The sequence below is a fragment of the Hemitrygon akajei genome, chromosome 12 (assembly GCF_048418815.1).
Source record: "Hemitrygon akajei chromosome 12, sHemAka1.3, whole genome shotgun sequence".
Taxonomy (NCBI): Eukaryota; Metazoa; Chordata; class Chondrichthyes; order Myliobatiformes; family Dasyatidae; genus Hemitrygon; species Hemitrygon akajei.
Window position 1 is genome coordinate 76,151,904 of NC_133135.1, and position 20,386 is coordinate 76,172,289.

At 42.6% G+C, this 20,386-nt stretch overlaps 2 protein-coding genes across 2 annotated transcripts in view; one reads left to right on the top strand and one right to left on the bottom strand.

Moving 5' to 3' along the window:
- The window catches only part of nuf2 (UF2 component of NDC80 kinetochore complex), an 80,108-nt gene extending 62,661 nt beyond the window's left edge, over nucleotides 1-17,447 (bottom strand). The window contains exon 1 of the mRNA XM_073063527.1: nucleotides 17,373-17,447. Within this exon, the coding sequence (XP_072919628.1) occupies nucleotides 17,373-17,403 (31 nt within the window). The 5' untranslated portion in view covers nucleotides 17,404-17,447. The remainder of the gene's footprint in view (nucleotides 1-17,372) is intronic.
- Nucleotides 17,448-19,660: 2,213 nt separating this feature from the next.
- The window catches only part of uhmk1 (U2AF homology motif (UHM) kinase 1), a 34,825-nt gene continuing 34,099 nt past the window's right edge, over nucleotides 19,661-20,386 (top strand). The window contains exon 1 of the mRNA XM_073063528.1: nucleotides 19,661-20,107. Within this exon, the coding sequence (XP_072919629.1) occupies nucleotides 19,792-20,107 (316 nt within the window). The 5' untranslated portion in view covers nucleotides 19,661-19,791. The remainder of the gene's footprint in view (nucleotides 20,108-20,386) is intronic.

Below are 20,386 nucleotides of genomic sequence, written 5' to 3' on the forward strand. Positions count from 1 at the left end.
CAATCTTTCCTAGGATGAAATTGTTGGATCTCCTTTCAATGTCTGATACCCTGAGGATCCCTCTGTATGTCCACATCTCAAATGCTGTCAACTTCTTTTCATCAGCTGCTTTTGGGGCCACGTTTCATAGCCATATAGGGCTACTGGCCAGACGAGACTCCTGTAGGCAGGAAGGCAATTAAGATAGTGGAATGTTCCTCTTGCAAGATGATGAAAGTCAGGGAGCATCATTGTGTCCCGGATACTACAATTGTGGGAAGTGTACCAACTGCAACTCTGGACAGGCTGAGTCAAGGAACTGCAACTGGATTTGGATGTACTCAGGACCATCTTGGGAGAATATCATAGACAAGACTTTTACTGAGGTGTTCAGTCACACCCAATATTCAGACTTCAAATTGTGGCAAAAAGCAAGGGGAGTAGATAAGTGCACAGCCTTCTGACATCCATGGTACTGTTATAGGTTTACTATTGTCACATGTACTGAAATACATGCTTTCCAGACATCATTTAACAAAGCCCTAGATACCACTTTTTTTTTAACATCCCACCAAGTCTTTTTTGTTTTAAAAACTTGCAAAGCATCGATGCAGGTCTGAGATAACCCACTCCTCAGAAGAATAAATAGAGTAGCAGGAGTTAGAGGCAATAGTGGAGGGAAGGGCAGAGCAAGAAAGGTCACAGAAGGAACCAAGGAGATACTGATGAGATGGGAAAGTGAAAAAACTGAAGATTTACACATTGTATCATTATGCTGCATAGTCCATAGCATCAACTCAGAAAGGCACAATGAAAGATCAAAATGTTATCTTAGGACATTTGACTTTGGCAATTGGGAGAGTACTAGCAGGCAAAGGGAATCAAGTATGTGCTTCAGCCAAAGTGCTTACCTCGACAAGGCTAATGTAATTGCATTTGGAAATGATAAGTATGCTGTTGTAGCTACCTGATGTAATGTTGAGATGACAAGGACCATGGAGGAATCCATCTGCAGTCTCCTACAGCAGTTTGGCTGGAGCCAAGGTGCCATGAGCTACACTCTGGTGGCCATAAGGACAGCTTCGCATGGGCTTAGTATCAACACCTCACAACACTTATTGATGCAGGCATCAGTTGAGGTGGGAGCACAGACAGAAGCTACACAAAGTTCAAATTGATCTAGGCTTTTACATCCTGATATCTGCTAAATGAGTACAGCCTTGTGCTTTTAACATGCAGCCTAATAGCCCTGCACAGGAAGATGCAGATGGCACAATTTTCTGCTTTCAAGATGTAAAGATGCTATCCCGAAGCAGTTCATCTTCTAAGGACAGGGGGATGCTGCATGTGAGCAGCTTGTATGTTCTACGTGAATATAGAGGCAGCATGTCATCAGATTGTCACCTACACAAACAAAAAAAAAACCTTGTGTTAACTTCTCCTGACATCACTTGATGTCCTTTGGTGTGTGGGGTAGTCATATGACTAACCACCACCAGTTGCAATATATTACTTGCTTCCTTTCCACAGGCAATTCATAAGTGGCTCTGTTGCTGCTCTGACAGTAGTAAACAACAACTTTGGAGCTGTAGCAAAAGCTGCAGTGGCTACTTAGAATGATCCTGTGTCAAGGAAGTTAACAGTCAAAACAGCAGTCCTGGGCATGACAGAGTGGCACAATGACCTCATCATGATAACAGGCTCAGAATGTCAACGGTTAAAGACATTCAGAGTTCTGGATTGAAAACTGTTTCTGAACTTGCTAGGAACACTATCTTTGATTGATATATGCCCAATTCAAAGGTCAAGGCTACTAACCCAGTCCATATGGCCAATCACCACAATCACAATTATTCTGGTAACAGGTAACACCCATTAGTGCTACTATTGATGTCCCCAGTATGAGAATTTTAAGTATTAAATGCAATAAAATTCACAATTTGTCAATCAATGGGCTTTGGACAGTGCCTCAGGAGCCTAACCTGATTTGTGATGATAATTTATCATTCAAATATCTCATGAGTGAGACCCTCTTGGTCCTCGAGTTGGGGGACTCTGAGAAGCAATGCGGCAGATTGTAACAGCGAGATGCTGGTGTCCCACTCACATTGTCGGAGTGATCTCTCTCTCTCTCTAGTGAGAGCCTTTCTGAGATACTGATGGGTTAAGTACAGTAGTTTTGGATTTACTCTCAATTTGGTCTCTACGGGGGGGGGGGGCAGAGAGAGGCTTTGCTACTGCTTTCATGGTGGGGGAAGTTGGTCAACACTTTTGCTGGAGCAAGTGGGGGGGATGGTTGATGCTTTTCATGCTGCTTTGAGGTTCTGATATTTCTGTCATTCACTCTGGGATTTTTTTTTTTAAAAGAGTTAGCGTGAGAATTTCACAGGTTGCATGCTGTATACATTCTCTGATATTAAATTGAACTATTGAACCACAAACATTCAGGGTTGAAGTACAAATGAATTTTGAATGTAATAAGTTTTACCAAGACAGTGGAGTTTATAAAAATAGATCAGGAAAAGTGTTGTTATATTGTGGTCACAATTCTACCAAAAGGTTCTTTACTACTTGATTGACCTTTATCAATTACATAGGCCATTAGGTTACTGTCTGTTACGTTATTTGCATTCAAAGCATCAGTGAAGATCCTCCATCTCTGACTGTACAGAAGGATTCTTCATTGCTAGTTCTGTAACAAAATTTTGAGCAGTCAGGGTTGTTAGCCCCAAGATGAACTCCCAAACTTGGAGGTCCAGTGGACCACTTAGTCTGACCTCTACCCTTTGACCTGTTTGGCATGGATGACCCTACCAACAGCCAAGGCACAAGGCCCTGACTCCAGCCAACATAGATCTCCAGGTCACTGAGACCAGCAAGCCTCCAAAACCTATAACAAGTTTGTGGTATTCTTGGAAGGATCAATTACATAGTAAAATCATTCATCTGTTTCCTAGTTGGTTTCATAACAAGTTCTCCTGGGAATATAGCCTAAATGCACTCAGAATTAATCTGAACTAATCTTGTTAATCGATGTCCCCAGTGTACAAGATTAAAGTTATTTTGATTTTTGTGTTACCCTTCACACAATCCCTTACGTTTTCATTGAAGTTATTTTCAAACAATGTATGTGACCATAAGCTACATCACCGAAGCTTTTTGTCCTTTAGTGTTGTAAATGACAATGATTTATTTTCTATTTTATACTATTTTCCAAGCACCCTTAAGTAAATACAGTGGATTCTGATTAATTGAGACCCACTGGGACCTGTACATTTTGGCCCAATTAAGCAGCTCCCCCAATCAGCCAGTTTCATGGAAATAATAAGGTATAAAAAGACAAATACCATTTAACTGAGTAACAAACTATGCATTTAAATGAAATACAGAACAAGTTAGAATACTACTAATACAACTGGTGGTTGTCCTCAATATCTGATGATGACAAGAAATCTATAGGGAAAAGTTTTTAGAAGTGCAAAAGCCATTGCACTGGGGTATTTCTACTCTCTACTTCTGACATCCAGGTCTAGTGGGACAAGTAAAGGTCAAAACTTTGGTCTTTGCTGGTTGCAATGGATGACTATGACTGCTCTGTGCCTCATCATACGAGTTACTCTCCACACAGCATTCCTGGCCATTGGATCTCTCCTGTCCAGTTTGCCAAAGGCTAACTTTGCTTGCTAGGACAGACACGTCCCCATCTCACTGTGGTACGAGACCTGCCAGCTCCCCTTATATGGTTTAGCCCACCTGTCGAAGTGGTGTATCAAGGTGCTGCTGCTGTTGCAAGCAAACAGCTACTTGGAGCCGCAGATGAGAGCCAAGTGTCCAGTAGGGACCAAAAGTAACATGCAAGATTATGTTCAATGCCTTCAAATTCTATGTAGTTCAAGGACAAAGCCAGCAACACCACCCAGGCCATATGCTTTCTGTGGATTCACTCTCCAGATTGATCAGAAGGTGGTGGCTGTGTGCTTAAGTGCATGGAGACTGGCAGGGCAGCTGGGGAAAACGTGCACAGAAAGCATTAAGTTCATCTGGATGGAATACGCTATTGTTGTCTGCAATGCTCCCTGACCTCATATTGTAGACCTTTATAGCACATAAGCACCACTAGAGCTGATGGCTGGTCTGGGACTTGATTTCAGACATCTCTTGGCATTCCTAATGGCTTTACAGAGGTCATATTTTGATTCCTTCTAAAGATCTAAGTCACTTAATTAGAATGCTGCAGCTCTGAACTTCAGTAGGGAGGGAATCTCCTCATTCATCCATGATTTCTGGTTTGGGAACATCCGGGTTGCCCTCTTTGGTACACAGCCCTCAACACAATTTTGATAAAGTCTATGATGATGGTGACATACTTATCCAGGCTGACTGTTGAGTCTTTGATCATGGGCCAGTCTACAGACTCAAAGGAGTCACAAAGCTTACTTGTTTCCTCAGACCAGACTTGAAAACTTTCTGTACTGGATCCTCATGTTTCAGCTTCCGTCTTTATGCAGGACATAATAACAGGCATGGCCTTGTGGTATGCTTTGATAAAGTTCCAGTGATAGGCTGCTTTGAATGGTTAGAAGACATGGAATCCAAGGAGAGTTAACTAATTGGATACACAATTTGCTTAACAGCAGATAGTAGAAGGTGACAGTGAAAATTTGTTTCTCGGTCTGAAGGCCATTGATTCATGGTACATTTCAGGAGACACTGCTAGGACCATTGTTTGTCATGCATTTCAATGGTTTGAATAACAACGTGCAAGGCTTAGTTAGTAGGTTTGCAGAAGACAATAAAATGGGTAATATAGTGAACAATGAAGTAAGTTATCAATATTTCCAAGATGGTGGCACGACGCAGCTTGCAGCGGCCACTCCGGAGCTGATTATCTGTTATTTGTGAAGTGGGGTGCCGTGTGCAATCATAATCGATTGAAAACGGACGTGGGAGCACGGAGGAACATCTCCAGGAAGACCTTCTTCCTTGCTGCTGCTGCTGTGAGGTCCGGGACTCTGCTGGGAAGAACAGGCCCCCAGTCCTCGAGGTCGCGTTGCCGATGGCCGTTGGCGGGGCCATCTTAATACGCTCGGCAGAGGATGGTGCTTGGAGAAGCTGTGCCGGAGGGGATGGTCGTCGGCTCGGAGGTTCAATGGACTCGGAGTCCGCTGCGGTCAGGTGGCTTTCGGTGTGTGCTGCGTCTGCGAGGCTGAGTCGGGCGGCACCGTTGAAGTCCATAGCAGAGGTATTCCCTTCTGCCGCCGGCGTGGGATGGTGAGTCTGTCGAGACCCTGGGAACTTGTGGAAACTATGGTGATTTCTTTTGACTTATAGTCCTTTAACATCTTTGGACTATTTTTACTGTGCCCATGGTCTGTTTTTTTTTATCAATTATGCTATTGTTTGCACTGTTGTAACTATGTGGTTTTGTGCAGGTCTTGTAGCTTTAGTTCTTGGTGTTGTTTGTCTAGTGGATTTGGAGCTCCTTTCCGGGAAACGCGCTAAGACAGTAGCACGATATTAATACGCAGCAGCCTCTCCGGACTCTGGATTGGGGATTGCCAAACGTTATGTGGATTTTCTGGTGTAGTCTGTTTTGTCATATGCTTTTGTGATATCATCCTGGAGGAATGTTGTCTTTTCTTTTAAACTGCATTGCATTTGTGGTTTCTGAATGACAATAAACTGAATCTGAATATTTACAGAAACCTTACTCAACTGAGTATATGGACTGAGGGATAGAAAAAAAAGAGTTTACTTCAAAGTCCATAAAACAGAGGAGCAGGATTAGGCTATTCAGCCCATTGAGTCTGTTCCATCATTGCTGTGTTATTATCCCTCTCAATTCCATTCTGTCTTCTCCCTGTAACCTTTGATGCCCTGACTAATCAAGAACTCATCACCTCTGCTTTAAACATACCCAATGACTTGGTCTCTGCAACTGTCTGTGGCAAAGAATTCCATAGATTCATTTCTGGCTAAAGAAATTCCTCCTCATCTCTAAATGGATGTCACTCTATTCTGAGGCTATGCCCTCAGGTGCTACACTGTCACATAGGATATATCTTCTGCATGACAACTCTATCTAGACCTTTCAACGTTCAATAGATAAAGAAATTCCCCTCATTCTTCTGGACTCCAGTGAGTACAGGCCCAGAGCCATTAAATGCTCCTACATACATTAACCCTTTCATTTCCAAAAACATTTTCATGAACTTCCTCTGGACTCTCTCCAATGCCAGCACACCTTTTCTTGGATAAGGGGCCCAAAATAGCTCACAATACTCCAAATGCAATTCAACCAATGCTTTATAAAGCCTCACCATTACATCGTATTCTAGTCCTCTCAAAATGAATGGTAACATTGCACGTCTTCTTTACCATCAACTCAACCTACAAGTTAAGCAGTGGGGAATCCTGCATGAGGACTTCCAAAATCGCTTTGCATCTCTGAATTTTGAATTTCTCTCCTGTTTCAAAAACAATCTACACCTTTATTCCATTTATCACTTCTTTTCCCATTCTCTCAATCTGTCCAAGTCCTTCTGTAGACTACCTGCCCTTCCACCTATTTTGTATATCATCTGCAAACTTGTCCAAAAATCCATCAATTCTGTCATCCAAATCATCGACAAACATCATGAAAAGAAGTGGTCCCATCATCTACCCCTGTGGAATACTACTAGTCTCTGGCAGCCAACCAGAAAAGGCCCCCTCTTTGCCTCATGCCAGATAGCCAATCTTCAATGCTAGTATCTTTCATGTAATACCATGGGCTCTTCTCTTTTTAAGCAGCCTCATGTGTGGTATTTTGTCAAAAACCTTCTAAAAATCCAAGTTTACCACATCCACAAACTTTTCTTTGTCTACCCTGCTTGTTAGGATAGACTCAACTGCTTGTTCTTTGGGCTATGGGCAACCCTAGGTAATTTCTAAAGTAAGTACATGTTCGGCACAGTATTGTAGGCCAAAGGGTCTGTATTGTGCTGTAATTTTCTATGTTTCTATGTTATTTCCTCAAATAATTCCAACAATTTTGTTAGGCATCATTCGCCCTTAAGGGAACCATGCTGATTTCTGCATATTTTATCATGTGCATCCAAGTACCCTGAAACTTCATTCTTAATAATGGACTCCAAAATCTTCCCAACCACTAAAGTCAGGTTAACTGGTCTATAATTTCCTTCTTCTGCTTTCTTCCCTTCCTAAGGTAGAATTACATTTGCAGTTTTCCAGTCCTCCATAACCATTCCAAAATCCAGTGATTCTTGAAAGGTCTTGTGGCTATTACTGGCATCTTCCACAGTGAATACTGATGGAAAATGCTTAACATTCATCCACCAATTCTACCCCCCCCCCCCCCCCCCCCGTTACGTCTCCAGCATCATTTTCCAATGATCCGATGTCACTCTCACCTCACTTTTACTCTTTATACATTTGGAAAAAAAAACTTGGCATCCTGATTTATATTATTGGATAGCTTACGTTCACATTTTATCTTTTCTCTCCGATGGCTTTATTAGTTGCCTTCTGTTGATTTTAAAAGCTTCCCAATCCTTTAACTTCCCTATATTATATGCCCCACTCTTTTGAGTTTATGCTGTCTTTGACTTCCCTCATCAGCCACAGTTGTGTCATTCTCCCACTGAACCGTGCAATCTGCTCACAATGTTGTGCTGAACCAGCTAATAAGCAAATCAAAAACACCCAAACATTAATCTCTCCTACCTACACCAAGTCCATATCCCTCCATCACCTTTACATCAATGTACCTATGAAAACATCTTATAAAAGCCTCTACCACCATACCAGGCAGCACATTCCTGGCATCCACAAAAAAGTAAAAATCTTACCCCTCACATCCCTCTTCAACCTACTACCTCTCACCTTCAATGCATGCCCTCTGGTATTAGACATTTCAACCCTGGGGAACCAGATACTCTGTCCACTCTCTATGCTTCTCAATCTTGTAAACCTCTATCAGATCTCCCCTCAGCCTCTAGCGCTCCAGTGAAAACAACCAAATTATCCAGTCTTTCAACACAGCACGTCCTCTAAACCAGGCAGCATCCTGGTAAACTTCTCCTGCACCCTCTCCAAAGCCTCAACATCCTTCCTATAGCAGGGCAACCAAATATGTACACAATACTCCAGATGTGGCTTAACCAAAGATTTATAAGGTTTCAACATAACCTCCTGACTTTTGAAATCAACACCTTGACTAATAAAAGCAAGCATTCCATAAACCTTCTTGACCACTTTATCAACCCATGTAGCCACTTTTAAGGAGCTATGAATTTGGATCCCAAGATCTCTCTGCTTAGCAATAGTTAAGGACCTTGCCCTTAACAGTGTAATGTCTCCTTGCAGTTGACCTACTGAGGTGCAACACCTCATCTATCTGGATTAAACTCCATCTGGTATTTCTCTGCCCATGTCTGCAACTGATCTATATGGTGCTGTATTCTTTGCCAGTCTTCTACATTATCCACAACTTCATCAATCTTGGTATCATCTGCAAATTTAATAACCCACCCATTTACATTTTCACCCAGGTCATTTATATACATCACAAACAGCAGAGATCCCAGCACAGATCCCTGCAGACCGCCACTAATTGCAGACCTCTGGATTGAATAAGTCCCTGGAACCACTACTCTCTGTTTTCTATGCACAATCATGTTCTGAATCCAAATAGCCAATTCGCTGCAGACCCCATACATCTTAATCTTCTGGATTGGCCTCCTATGAGGGACTTTGTCAAACGCCTTACCAAAATCCATGTAAACAACATCCCTGCCCTATCCCCATCAATCTCTTTTGTCACCTTGTCAAAAAGAAAACTTAAATCAAGTTGGTAAGGCATAGCCTGCCATGCACAAAGTCATGCTGGCTCTCCATATGTTTCCAAATGTTCATATCCTGTCTCCAAGAATTTTATCCAGCAATTTCCCTACAACTGATGAGACTCACTCATCTGTAGTTCCCAGGATTTTCCCCTGTTCCCTTCTTAAATAGAGGTACAATATTAGTCACTCACCAGTCTTCCAGGATCTCAGCTGTAGCTAGAGAGGACAAGATATGGTCAAGGGCCCAGCAATCTCATCTTGCCTCCTTCAATAACCTGGGGTAAATCCCATCAGGTCCTGGGTACTTATCCACCTTAGTACTCATTAGGGAGCTGCAACACTTCCTCCTCTTTGAACTCTAAACACCCCAACATATTTATACACTTAGCACTTATCTCTTGGTCCTCCATATCCTTTTAAATGCTGAAAAGTATCTTTTTAAGTACTGAAGCCAAGTACTCATTAAGTACTTTACTCACATTCTCTGCATCCAATCTAATGATTCACCCCCCCTTCCTCGAGTTGTCCTACTCCTCTTTTACTCTCAATGTATGTACAGAATACCTGGGACTCACCTTAATCCTACTTGCCAAGAACTTTTCATGGCCTCTCCTGGCCCTCCCAATTCCTTATTTAAGTCTTTTCTATCTTTCTTATACTCATGTGTAACGTTTGATCCTAACTTCTGAAGCCTTTTCTTCTTGACCTCTCTCGACATCCTTTCCATATCCAGCCTTCCTTATAACAGGAACATATTTTTCCTGTATTTAGTGCTTGATCTTAAAACAACATCCATATATCTGATGTGGACTTTCCAGAGAGAAAATGATCCCAATTAATGCTTCTTTGTTCCTGCGTTATGCCCTTGTAATTTTCCCTACTCCAATTTAAAACTCTTCCATGAGAACCATACCTATCCTCATCTATAGATACCCTGAAAGTTAAGGAGTTGTGGTCACCATTCCCCAGCTTTTCATCCACTGGAAGGTCAGTCACCTGGCCAAATCCATTATCCAACATCAAGTCCAATACAGCCCCTGCTCTTGTTGCGCTGTGTACATATTGATTTAAGAAACCTTTCTGGATACACTTAAACTTTGCCCATCTAAACCCTTACACAAAAGTCCCAGTTTATATCAGGGGAAGATGAAATTCCTCATGACAACAGCCCTATTTAAAAAAAAAAGTTCCTTAATTGAATTACATATCTATCCCTTAATGTCCTGGAAGCTATAAGTGGGTCTGTAGTACAATTCCATCAGTGTGATTGCACCCTTGCTAATCCTGAGTTCCACCTAAATGAACTCGGTGTCTGACCCCTCCCAAGAGTAGCTGTGATATTGTCCCCAATTAGTAGTACAACTCTTCCCCTCCCCAGCCTCCTTCTCTCTTTTGTAAAACTTCGAAAACATGGCACATTAATCACAAATTTCTGCCTCTCTCTCAACCAAGTTTCAGTAATGGCTACAACATCATAGTTCCGTGTAATGATCTATGTGCCAAGTTCATTACCCTTACTTCTAATACTCATAGCATTAAAGTATATACTTCAAACTATCCAACCCATCATACCACTTCTGCCCTTCAGTACTTCCCCTGACAGCTACCTTTGGTCTAGTCCTTCCGTTACTGACCTGGGGCTTTGGTGCCTAGCCCCCTGCAAAACTAGCTTAACCTCTAATGGGTAGTATCAGCAAACTTTCCAGCCAGGAAATTAGTTCCCTTCCAATTCAGGTACAACCCACCCCTCTTATACTGGTCACCCCTTCCCTAGAAAAGGTTTCCCTTTAGAGTACTTCATCTTTAAGATGCATTTATCTTATGTCTTCCAAATTGCTCCCAGAAACTCCAGCCACTGCTGTTCTGCCACATCCCTGCTCATGTCTTCCTTCAATCAACTTTCAACTGTCATTGTGGTAATTTCTATTTTACAAAAAGACCACTTGACAACTTGATGGCCAAAAGAGCATCTTTATCTGGGACGGCAAATGATATTTACAATACAGAGGCTTCCAGGTACCTCGTGCGGCATGGGTGGTGGAAATATATGCAATGCATACTGGGAGTAAAAAGAGAGGAAGTAAAGACCCCGCCAACCCCGGATCCCGCCTCTTGCTACCAACAGCTCCCCGATTAGTATTAACTTACTTTTAATAATATTCATATTACAACAGTCATATTGATACATCTGACTTTAGCTTCACCTTCTCAAACTGCAGGGTGGACTCTTATCATATTATGGTCACAGTCTCCAAAGGGTCCCTAATCAAATATGGTTAATTACACAACTCTCAATCTAGAATTGCCTTTCCCCTAGTGGTTCCCACACAATGCTAAAAAAAAAAGTCATCTCATATGCATCCTTTGAATTCCCTGTCTTGGGATCCAGAACCAATCTGATTTCCCTAATTTGTCTACATATTTGAATTCCCCATGACCATCATAACATTGCTTTTTCTTTCAGCCTTCTTAATTTCTACCCCACATTCTGGTTCCTGTTCAGAGGCCTGTGTACAACTCCCATATCGGTCTTTTTACCCTTGCAGTTTCTTAACTTTACCCACAAGGATTCTATATCTTCCAATGGTAGATCACCTCTTTCTAGGAATTTGATTTCATTTTTCCCCTAACAGGGTCACCCCACCCCTCTGCCTACCCAGCTGTCCTTTCCATACAGTGTGTATCCTTGGATGTTGAGCTCCCAACTAGGATCTTCTTTCAGCCACGATTCAGTAATGCCCACAACATCATACCTGCCAATCTAACTCTGGTATAAAATTATCTACTAAATCATTAGAAAGAGGTGACTTAGAATCAGAAGATTTAGAATTGCTTCTGGATAGAGCTAAGGACCTGCAGGGGTGAAAAAAAAGGGATCCTGATGAGAATTATATCAGACCCCTAAACAGTAGTGAAGATGGGGTCTACATATTACAACAGGAGATAGAAAATGCATATCAAAAGAGCAATGTTATGATAGTCATGAGGGATTTCAATATGCTGGTTGGTTGGGAAGATCAGGTCGGTACAAGATCCCAATAGGGGAAATTTCTAGAATGCATCTGAGATAGCTTTTTAAGAGCAGCTCGTGGCTGAAGCCACTAGGGAAATCAGCTATTCTGATTGAATGCTGTACAATGAACCAGAATTGACTAGAGCTCAAGGTAAAGGAACACTTAGGGAACAAGTGAAGAGATCATAATATGATCAAATTCATCCTGCAATTTGAGAAGGGGAAGCTGAAGTCAGATGTGTCAGCATCACTGGAATAAAGGGAATTACAGAGGCACGAAAGAGGAGCTGGCCAAAATTAATTGGAAAGGAAGATAACATTTGGAAGGCCCAAGATATATACATCCCAAAGAAGCATTCTAAATGCAGGATGACATAACCATGGCTGACAAAGGAAGTCACAACCAACATTAAAGCCAAAGAGGGGGCTTATAACAGAACATATTGGTGGAAAGTTAGGGTTTGGGAAGCTTTTAAAAACCAACAGAAGGCAATTTAAAAAAGTCATAAGGAGGAAAAAGTAGAATACAAATGCAAGCTAGCCAATATTAAAGAGGATACCAAAAATTTCTTCAGATTCATAATGTGTAAAACAGAAGGAAAAATATCAGATCACTGTAAAATGATGCTGTTGAGGTAGTAATGGGGGTCAAAGAAACAAAAGATGAACTGAATCAGAATTTTGCATCAGTCTTCACTGTGGAAAACACTGGGAGTATGCCGGAAGTTCGAAAGTGTTAGGAGGTAGAAGTGTGTTAAGTTGCCATTACTAGGGAGAAGATATTGGGAATCTAAAACTACCATTGTTCCATTACTTTGGTCTTTTTAGGTAACATGTCTGAATGACTGGCATCCTGTCGCACTCACCTCAACAGTAAGCAAATGCTTTGAGAGGCTGGTCAAGGACTACATCTGCAGCTTGCTACCACCTACACCGGATCCCCGACAGTTTGCCTACTGACAACCAATCGACAGATGACACAATAGCCACTGCTCTACACACCGTCCTTACATATCTGGAGAGGAAGGATGCTTATGTGAGAATACTGTTCTTAGACTACAGTTCAGCATTCAACACCATAATTCCCTCCAGGCTCAACAAGAAGCTCAAACACCTCGGTCTTCACCCTGCCTTGTGTAGCTGGATCCTGAACTTCCTGTCTGACCGCTGGCAGGTGGTAAGAGTGGGCCCCCTCATCTCTGCCCCTCAGGGCGGTGTCCTATGCCCACTCCTCTACTCTCTGTATACTCATTTCTGTGTCACCACCCACAGCTCCAATCTGCTAATTAAATTTGCTGACAACACTACACTGATTGGCCTAATCTCAAATAATAATGAGGCAGCCTACAGAGAAGTCATCACCTTGACACAGTGGTGTCAAGAAAACAACCTCTCTCCCAATGTTGCAAAAACAAAGGAGCTGATTGTGGACTACAAGAGGAATGGAGACAGGCTAGCCCCTATTACCATCAATGGATCTGGGGCTGAGAGGGTGAATAGCGTTGAGTTCCTCAGCATAAACATCACCGAGAATCTCACATGATCTGTGCATACCAGCTGTGTGCTGAAAAAGGCACAACGGTTGAAGAAGTTTGGTGTGAGTCCCCAAATCCTAAGAACATTCTTTTGGGGCATAATTGAGAACATCCTGACTGGCTGCATCACTGCCTGGTAATGGAACTGTACCTCCCTCAATCACAGGACTCTGCAGAGAGTGGCACGGACAGCCCAGTGCATCAGTAGATGAGAACTTCCCACTATTCAGGATATTTACAAAGGCAGGTGTGTAAAAAGAGCCCAAAGGATTATTGGGGATCCGAGTCACCCCAACCACAAACTGTTCCAACTGCTACCATCTGGGAAAGAGTATCGCAGCATAAAAGCCAGGACCCACAGGCTCCGGGACAGCTTCTTCCACCAAGCCATCAGACTGCTTAACTCACACTGACACAACTGTATTTCTATGTTATACTGACTATCCTGCAAATTACTATAAATTGCACATTGCGCATTTAGACGTAATGCAAAGATTTTAACTCCTCATGTATACGAAGGATGCAAAGTAATAAAGTCAATTCAATTCAAAAGGTCTGAAAGTAGGTAGGTCACCTGGACCAGATGGCATAGATGCCAGGGTTCTGAAAGAGGTGGCTGAAGAAATTGCGGAGACATTAGTAATGATCTTCCAAGAATCAATTGATTGTAGCATGGTTCCGGAGGACTGGAAAATTGCAAATGTCACTCCACTCTTCAAGAAGGGAGAGAGGTAGAAGAAGACCAGTTCGTCTGATCTCAGTGGATGGGAAGAAATTGGAGTCTATTACAGATGTAGTTTCGAGGTACTTGAAGGCACTTGATAAAATAGGCTATAGTCAACATGGTTTCCTCAAGGGAATTCTTTGAAGAAATAACAAACAGGATGGACAAAGGAGAATCAGTGGATGTTGTGTTCTTGGATTTTCAGAAGGCCTTTGGACAAGGTGCCACAGGAGGCTGCCATGGTACGACAGGAAAGATAATAGCATTGTGAGATATTTGGCTGATTGGCAGCAGGCAGAGCGGAAATGAACTGAGCCTTTTCTGGTTGGCTGCCGGTTTCAAGTGGCATTCCACAGAGGCTGGAGTTGGGACTACTTGTTTTTGTTATTTGTCAATGATTTGGATGAAAGAGTTGGTGGCTTTGTGGCCAAGTTTGCAGACAGTATGAAGATAGGTGGTGGGGCAGATAGTTTTGAGGAAGCAGAGGCCACAGAGGACTTAGATTAGGAGAATGGACAATGAAGTGGCAGATAGAATAGTGTCGGAAAGTACGGTCATGCACTTTGGTAGAAGAAATAAAAGCATAGACTATTTTCTAAATGGTGAGAAAATTCAAAAATCTGAGTTGCAAAGGGACTTGGGAGTCCTTGTGCAGGATTCCCTAAAGGTTAATTTGCAGATCAAGTCAATGGTGAGGATCGCATTTCGAGAGTACTAAAATATAAAGGATGTAATGTTCAGACTTTATAAAGCTCTGGGGCCTCATTTCAAAAGGTTCAAATTTTCATTTATTATCAAAGCTTGTATCCATATAAAACTTAATGAAATCTGTATTTCTCCTGATAGCCACAAAACAAAGAAACAACATGAAGGGCATTCAGAGAGAAACATCAAATCCAACACCCCCTCACGACCCATTCAATAAAGAGCAGCATCCCCAATAATTGACCCACCCTCCCACCTAAACAGAACAGGAACATTGACCACCAAAAAACAACACCTCCACCACACAAAAACCTACTAGAATATCAAACCCCAAAGACCCCCCCCACAACAAAACAGAAAAGGAACAGGTGATGAAAAAAATAAAAACCATGTCTGAAAAATTCCACTGTCCATAAATGCAATAGTCTATTCCATTAGCACAGAATCATGATACCATCATATGATATCACCAAGATCCATGGAAAGAGAAGAACACCACACAAAGCAAAACGGCCTACTGGCTGCCACAGCAAGCCACACATCAATAGATCACTCAAACTCCTTCTCCAGCAGCGATCAAAGGCAGGCAGTTGACACTGAAACTTCTGCATTCGTCTCCATGTCTCAGTCTTCCTCGACACTTTAAACAGTGAAATTGAGTCAAACATCCACTCACACCCCATAAAGTTTCTTCATGTCAAGTACAGTATTATGAGCAGTTTTGGGCCAAGAAAGGATATGCTGCCATTGGAGAGGCTTCAAAGGAGGTTTACAAAAATGATTCTGGGATTGAAAGGCTTGTCACATAAGGAGCGTTTGATGGCTCTGGGTCTCTACTCACTGGAATTCAGAAGAATGAGGGGTGACCTAATTGAAACCAATCGAATGTTGAAAGGCCTTGATGTGGATCAAGGAATGTTCCACAGTGGATGTGGAAAGGATGTTTCCTTTGCTGGGAGAGTCCAAGACCAGAGGGTGCAACCTCAGAATACAGGGAGGAATTTTGAACAGAGATGAGGAGGAATTTATTTAGCCAGAAAATGGTGAATCTGTTGCCAGCCAGCTGTGGAGGCCAAGTCAGTGAGTAAGCCAAGTCAGCGGCTGATAAATTCTTGTATAGTCAGGACATAAGGGATATGGGGAGAAGACAGAAGTTTGGGGGGGGGGAAGCGATTAGCGATGATGAAATGGTGGAGTAGACTCAATGGGCCAAATGGCCTAATTCTGCTCCTAAATCTTATGGTCTTGACTATATATTGAGTGCATTCAAATATAACACCATTCAGATTAATGCCAGGTGAATAGTAGGACCCTGGGAAGTGTAAAGCTTGAGCTCAAATACATGATACCCTGAAATGAACCACAGGTAGAGAGAATAGTGAAGATTCTTTTGGCACACTGATCTTCATTGGTCAGGGCATTAAATATAAAAGTGGGAGGTCATGGTGCAGTTGTACAAGACACTAGCGCAGGCGCACATGGAATACTGAGTTCAGTTTTCCCCACTATAGGAAAGGGATTATTAAAATGGAAAGAGGACAGAACAGATTGGTAAGTATGTTGCAGGACTTGAGGGATCCAATTATAGGAGTTTGAAGAGGCTAGGATTTTATTGCTTGGATTTTAGTGCTTAAAGGTGATCTTGTAGAAGAGTATAAAACCATGAGCTGTACAGATATGGTGAAAGCACTCAGTCTTTTCCCTAGGGTTGGGGAAATCAAGCAGAATGCATTGGTTTAAGAAGAGAGGGAAATATTTACAAGGAACTTGAAGGACCAGATTTATATATATGTGGAATCTGCTGCCAGAGCGTTGAAAAATTACAACTAAAGAATAAATTTTCAGAACATTCATATGCATATTTAGGAGCCTCGGAAACGCCTCTATCGTATTCAGTTATGCACTTCGGGAAATTATTTTAGATATTAAATATATCGTTGCTTTCTTTATACATTGAACGTACATAATCAAATCTCAGCATCTTAGGAATCCATTGAAAATGTATACTCCAATAAAGCAGCTGAATTTCTCGCCAATCCTATTTAGAAAGGACCGAAGTTACGAAGCCGGCTCCTGACTAATTGAGCAAGCGCCAAACGGAAGCCGGCTCTACAAGCCGCATCACTCCGGCCGAGCATGCGCAAACATACCGGCGATGTCCTTCGGGCCGGTCGCTCGGCCAATAGAGCATGCGCGGACGGAAAACTGGTTGCCGACAACTTTCAGAAGTGCCGCCGAGTTCGACCGCTTTTCAGTTTATGTGTACAGAGCAATTTCTAACAAGCCGATTGAGGCGCAATTTTGACACCTCACTGTAATGTAGCGTTAAAAAATAATAAAACACCAGAGGAGAGAAACTATAACCAGCACGGCCCGAGCTGTCACATTCAATTGTCTGCACATTCCCTTAGACCAGAATAAAAGACGGTTAAAATGTTTCTGTGGAGGTAGGACAAAGACACCGACAGAAAAGAAAACACAAAGAAACAGTCCTACTCCAAACACAGCGACTGGCGCCGTACTCTTGACAACGACCATCGCAAACCTCCCGAACACAAGTTCCCGCTTACCTACTCTAACCGCCACGGCGTCTTCGAACATTGAAAGTTCGCGCGTTCGACGTCAACGGCCCAACGCGTGACCTCATCAGGCTCGTCACTCCCTACTGGGCTCAACACAACGGGTTAAATACCAATTGTCCGATCAAATACAGTAACGCAAGCTGGCAATAAGTTTTAATCGACGGAAATCTGAAATAATGCAACATGCCGGAAACATCCAGTTGCTGCACAATCCAAATTCTGAACGATACAGAAAGGACATCATATATTCCTACTCCGGAGGGACTGTGCAATGTTCTCTGTAAATATTTATTCATCTAACATTTTTTTAAAACGTATCAGTTTGTTCTTAATTTCATAATTGGTTAGAAAGTGTAGAAAGGTAGAGCCCTAAATGTCTAAAGGGTGTCTTTAGAGTTGGCAGCCTTACAAGATTGTTCCGGATTTGGAGAATAATCTGCTGAAGAACTGCTTTGAACAAGTTCGATAAAACTCTAAAGGGATCATTTTCAAATCTAATTTTCACTGAACTCTTACTGTTAACTGGTTCAAAGAGAATGGAAAAGAAGAGGAAAATACTGCAGTCATATCTGTCAATGTGATGCAATACAATTCAACTGTGCCTGTTAAATTTAAGACCATTTTATCAGATTTTGGCTCCACTACAAAATTATACTACACGGTACATAATGATGGTGATCGGAAGATGGCACTCAGATATAGAAGGATGCTTCATTGCTATTTCTGTAACAATTTTGTTTTACCAGTCAGGGTTGTTAGTTCTGAGCTGAACCCCCGAACCTGGTGGACCGGTGGGTCACTGTTCGCCTGGCTCTAACCTTTGACCTGTTTAGTATTGGTGACCCTACCAAGAGCCAAAACATAAAGCCCTGTCTCCAGTCAATATAGGTCTCCGGATCATTAAGGCACGCAATCTTCCAAACCACGACAGGCTTCTGGTGCTCTTGGAGGGCGGTTGGTATTATAATTGGGGGAAAAAGCAAAAGAAGATCGTTAATTGATGAGATCGTTGCAGAATGGCAGAAGAATGTTTTCGCCAAAAGTATGATGTTCATGTTTAATCCATATTTGAGAGTATGTCAAATTGAAATTAAATAATTTGAAAATTAATAATGAAAATCATTGGGCTGATGTCCTTATTAAAATAACATAAAGAGGAATATCAAAGTACTCGTGATTTATAGTCTATTTTGATCTTAGAAACTTAAAGAAAATATGGAAATAAAAACCCTAAGATATTAAAAACATTGAAATATCACAAAAATATATAGAAATGAATGCACACAACTATCATTGAGGATTATGGGCCCATTGTTCTTAAGTGTACACAACTCTTGGCTTCCTTTTGTAAGCATACAACTACCCGGTTATGGTTATAAATTATCTTTACTGTTGGAAGAAAGAGAAAAGGATGAGTAAGGTTGGTGATCTGACTTTAAACTAGATAGAGGAGAGTCAGGGGAGTAGCGAAATTAGCACCAAAATTGTCAGGCATGATTAAAAAGCATATCAAGTTAAGGTATAATGGTTATAAATACTCAATGAATAGAGATAATTAGTAAAAATAAAAGGTAAATTTAAAAGACTGTAATAAATTTACAGCGTGCAAACTAAAACCTGAAAAATATATTGGGAGATATATAGAGATAATTACTTAAGTTTCACAAGAAGATTAAGGGCATAATAAATGAAATTACCAAAATAATTTGAATATCAAAGTTAATTTTAAGGGAATAAAAATGGAACACCATCAAATAAATGGAAAACTTTACTGACAGATGTATATACCTGGTGGAAAATGTTAACCGTGCGGACCTGCTTCAAGGCAGAGTGACTTGGCTTAAGCAATTCCAGTAAAGTTATTGTTTTGTTTTGTGTGTGAGAGGTGCTACTGGCCACTGCGAAGTAACTTTCAGATGTTTTCTTCCACGGAGAATAAAAGTGCCGTGTGAAACATGAAAAAATAAACCTATTCATGAAAAAACGTGTGAAACATGAAAAAATAAACCTATTCATTGAGCGCGCGCGCACACACACGTATATGGGTGTTAAAACTCCCACTCATATGACCGCCTGGGACGAGACGCCCTTGCATTATTTGATCAGCTTTCATTTTCGTACATATAGGACCCTCCAGTGAACCTCACAACCTCAACACTCGCTCCGGCCAGTCTACATGAGACTTGGTTTTCCGGGCCTTGAATTAGCCAATCAGAGACCTGGGGCTAATTACGTCATGCGTTTGTTGGCGAGGCGCTGAGAAGGGGGCGTGGCGATGACGTGAGGCCGTGCAGGCCCGATCGATCGGACGGGTGGCGGTGGAGTCGGCCCGGGACTCACGGCCTTGTTTACAGTCAGGCTGTCGCACCGAGGCCGATCGCGAGTTCGTCCGAGCCGCCGCCACGTCATGGCGATGTATGGCGGGTCGAGGCCGAGACCCAGATACCGTGGTGGTTGTGGCGGTGGCGGAGCGGCGCGCGGTTGGTACTCCGAGCCAGAGCGGGGCTGCAATGTTCTGCCGCCATCGGGAGTCTTCCAGGCCAATGGGCGCCTGTGGCGGGCGCAGCGATGCCTCGGCAAAGGCTCCTCGGCTGCTGTCTATGGTGTGACGTCGGGGACGGCGCGGGCCGCCGTTAAACAATTCGTTCATGACACCAAGTCAGACTACGGCTTCCTGACGGAGAGCGGGGTCCTGGAGGACTTGCAGGGCCACAGGAACATCGGTAAATACCCGAGGGACTGGTGGGAGCGGAGCCCGGGCACCTGTGGGCAAGAACGTTCCCCGGTACACGCCGCCCTGTCCCTGCCACATTGGGGACACTCCCTCTCACACTCACACACACAGAGTATGTATTGCTCTCCCCACAACCCTGGGTACACGCTACCCCACCCGCGTTCACCCTTTTATACATTGCCCCCTGCCTATGCGTATTACCCCTAACCACTGATGCTCCATCCTCTGCATCCCCAGTTCCGCTCGCATTTCCCCGCCACTTGTCCCT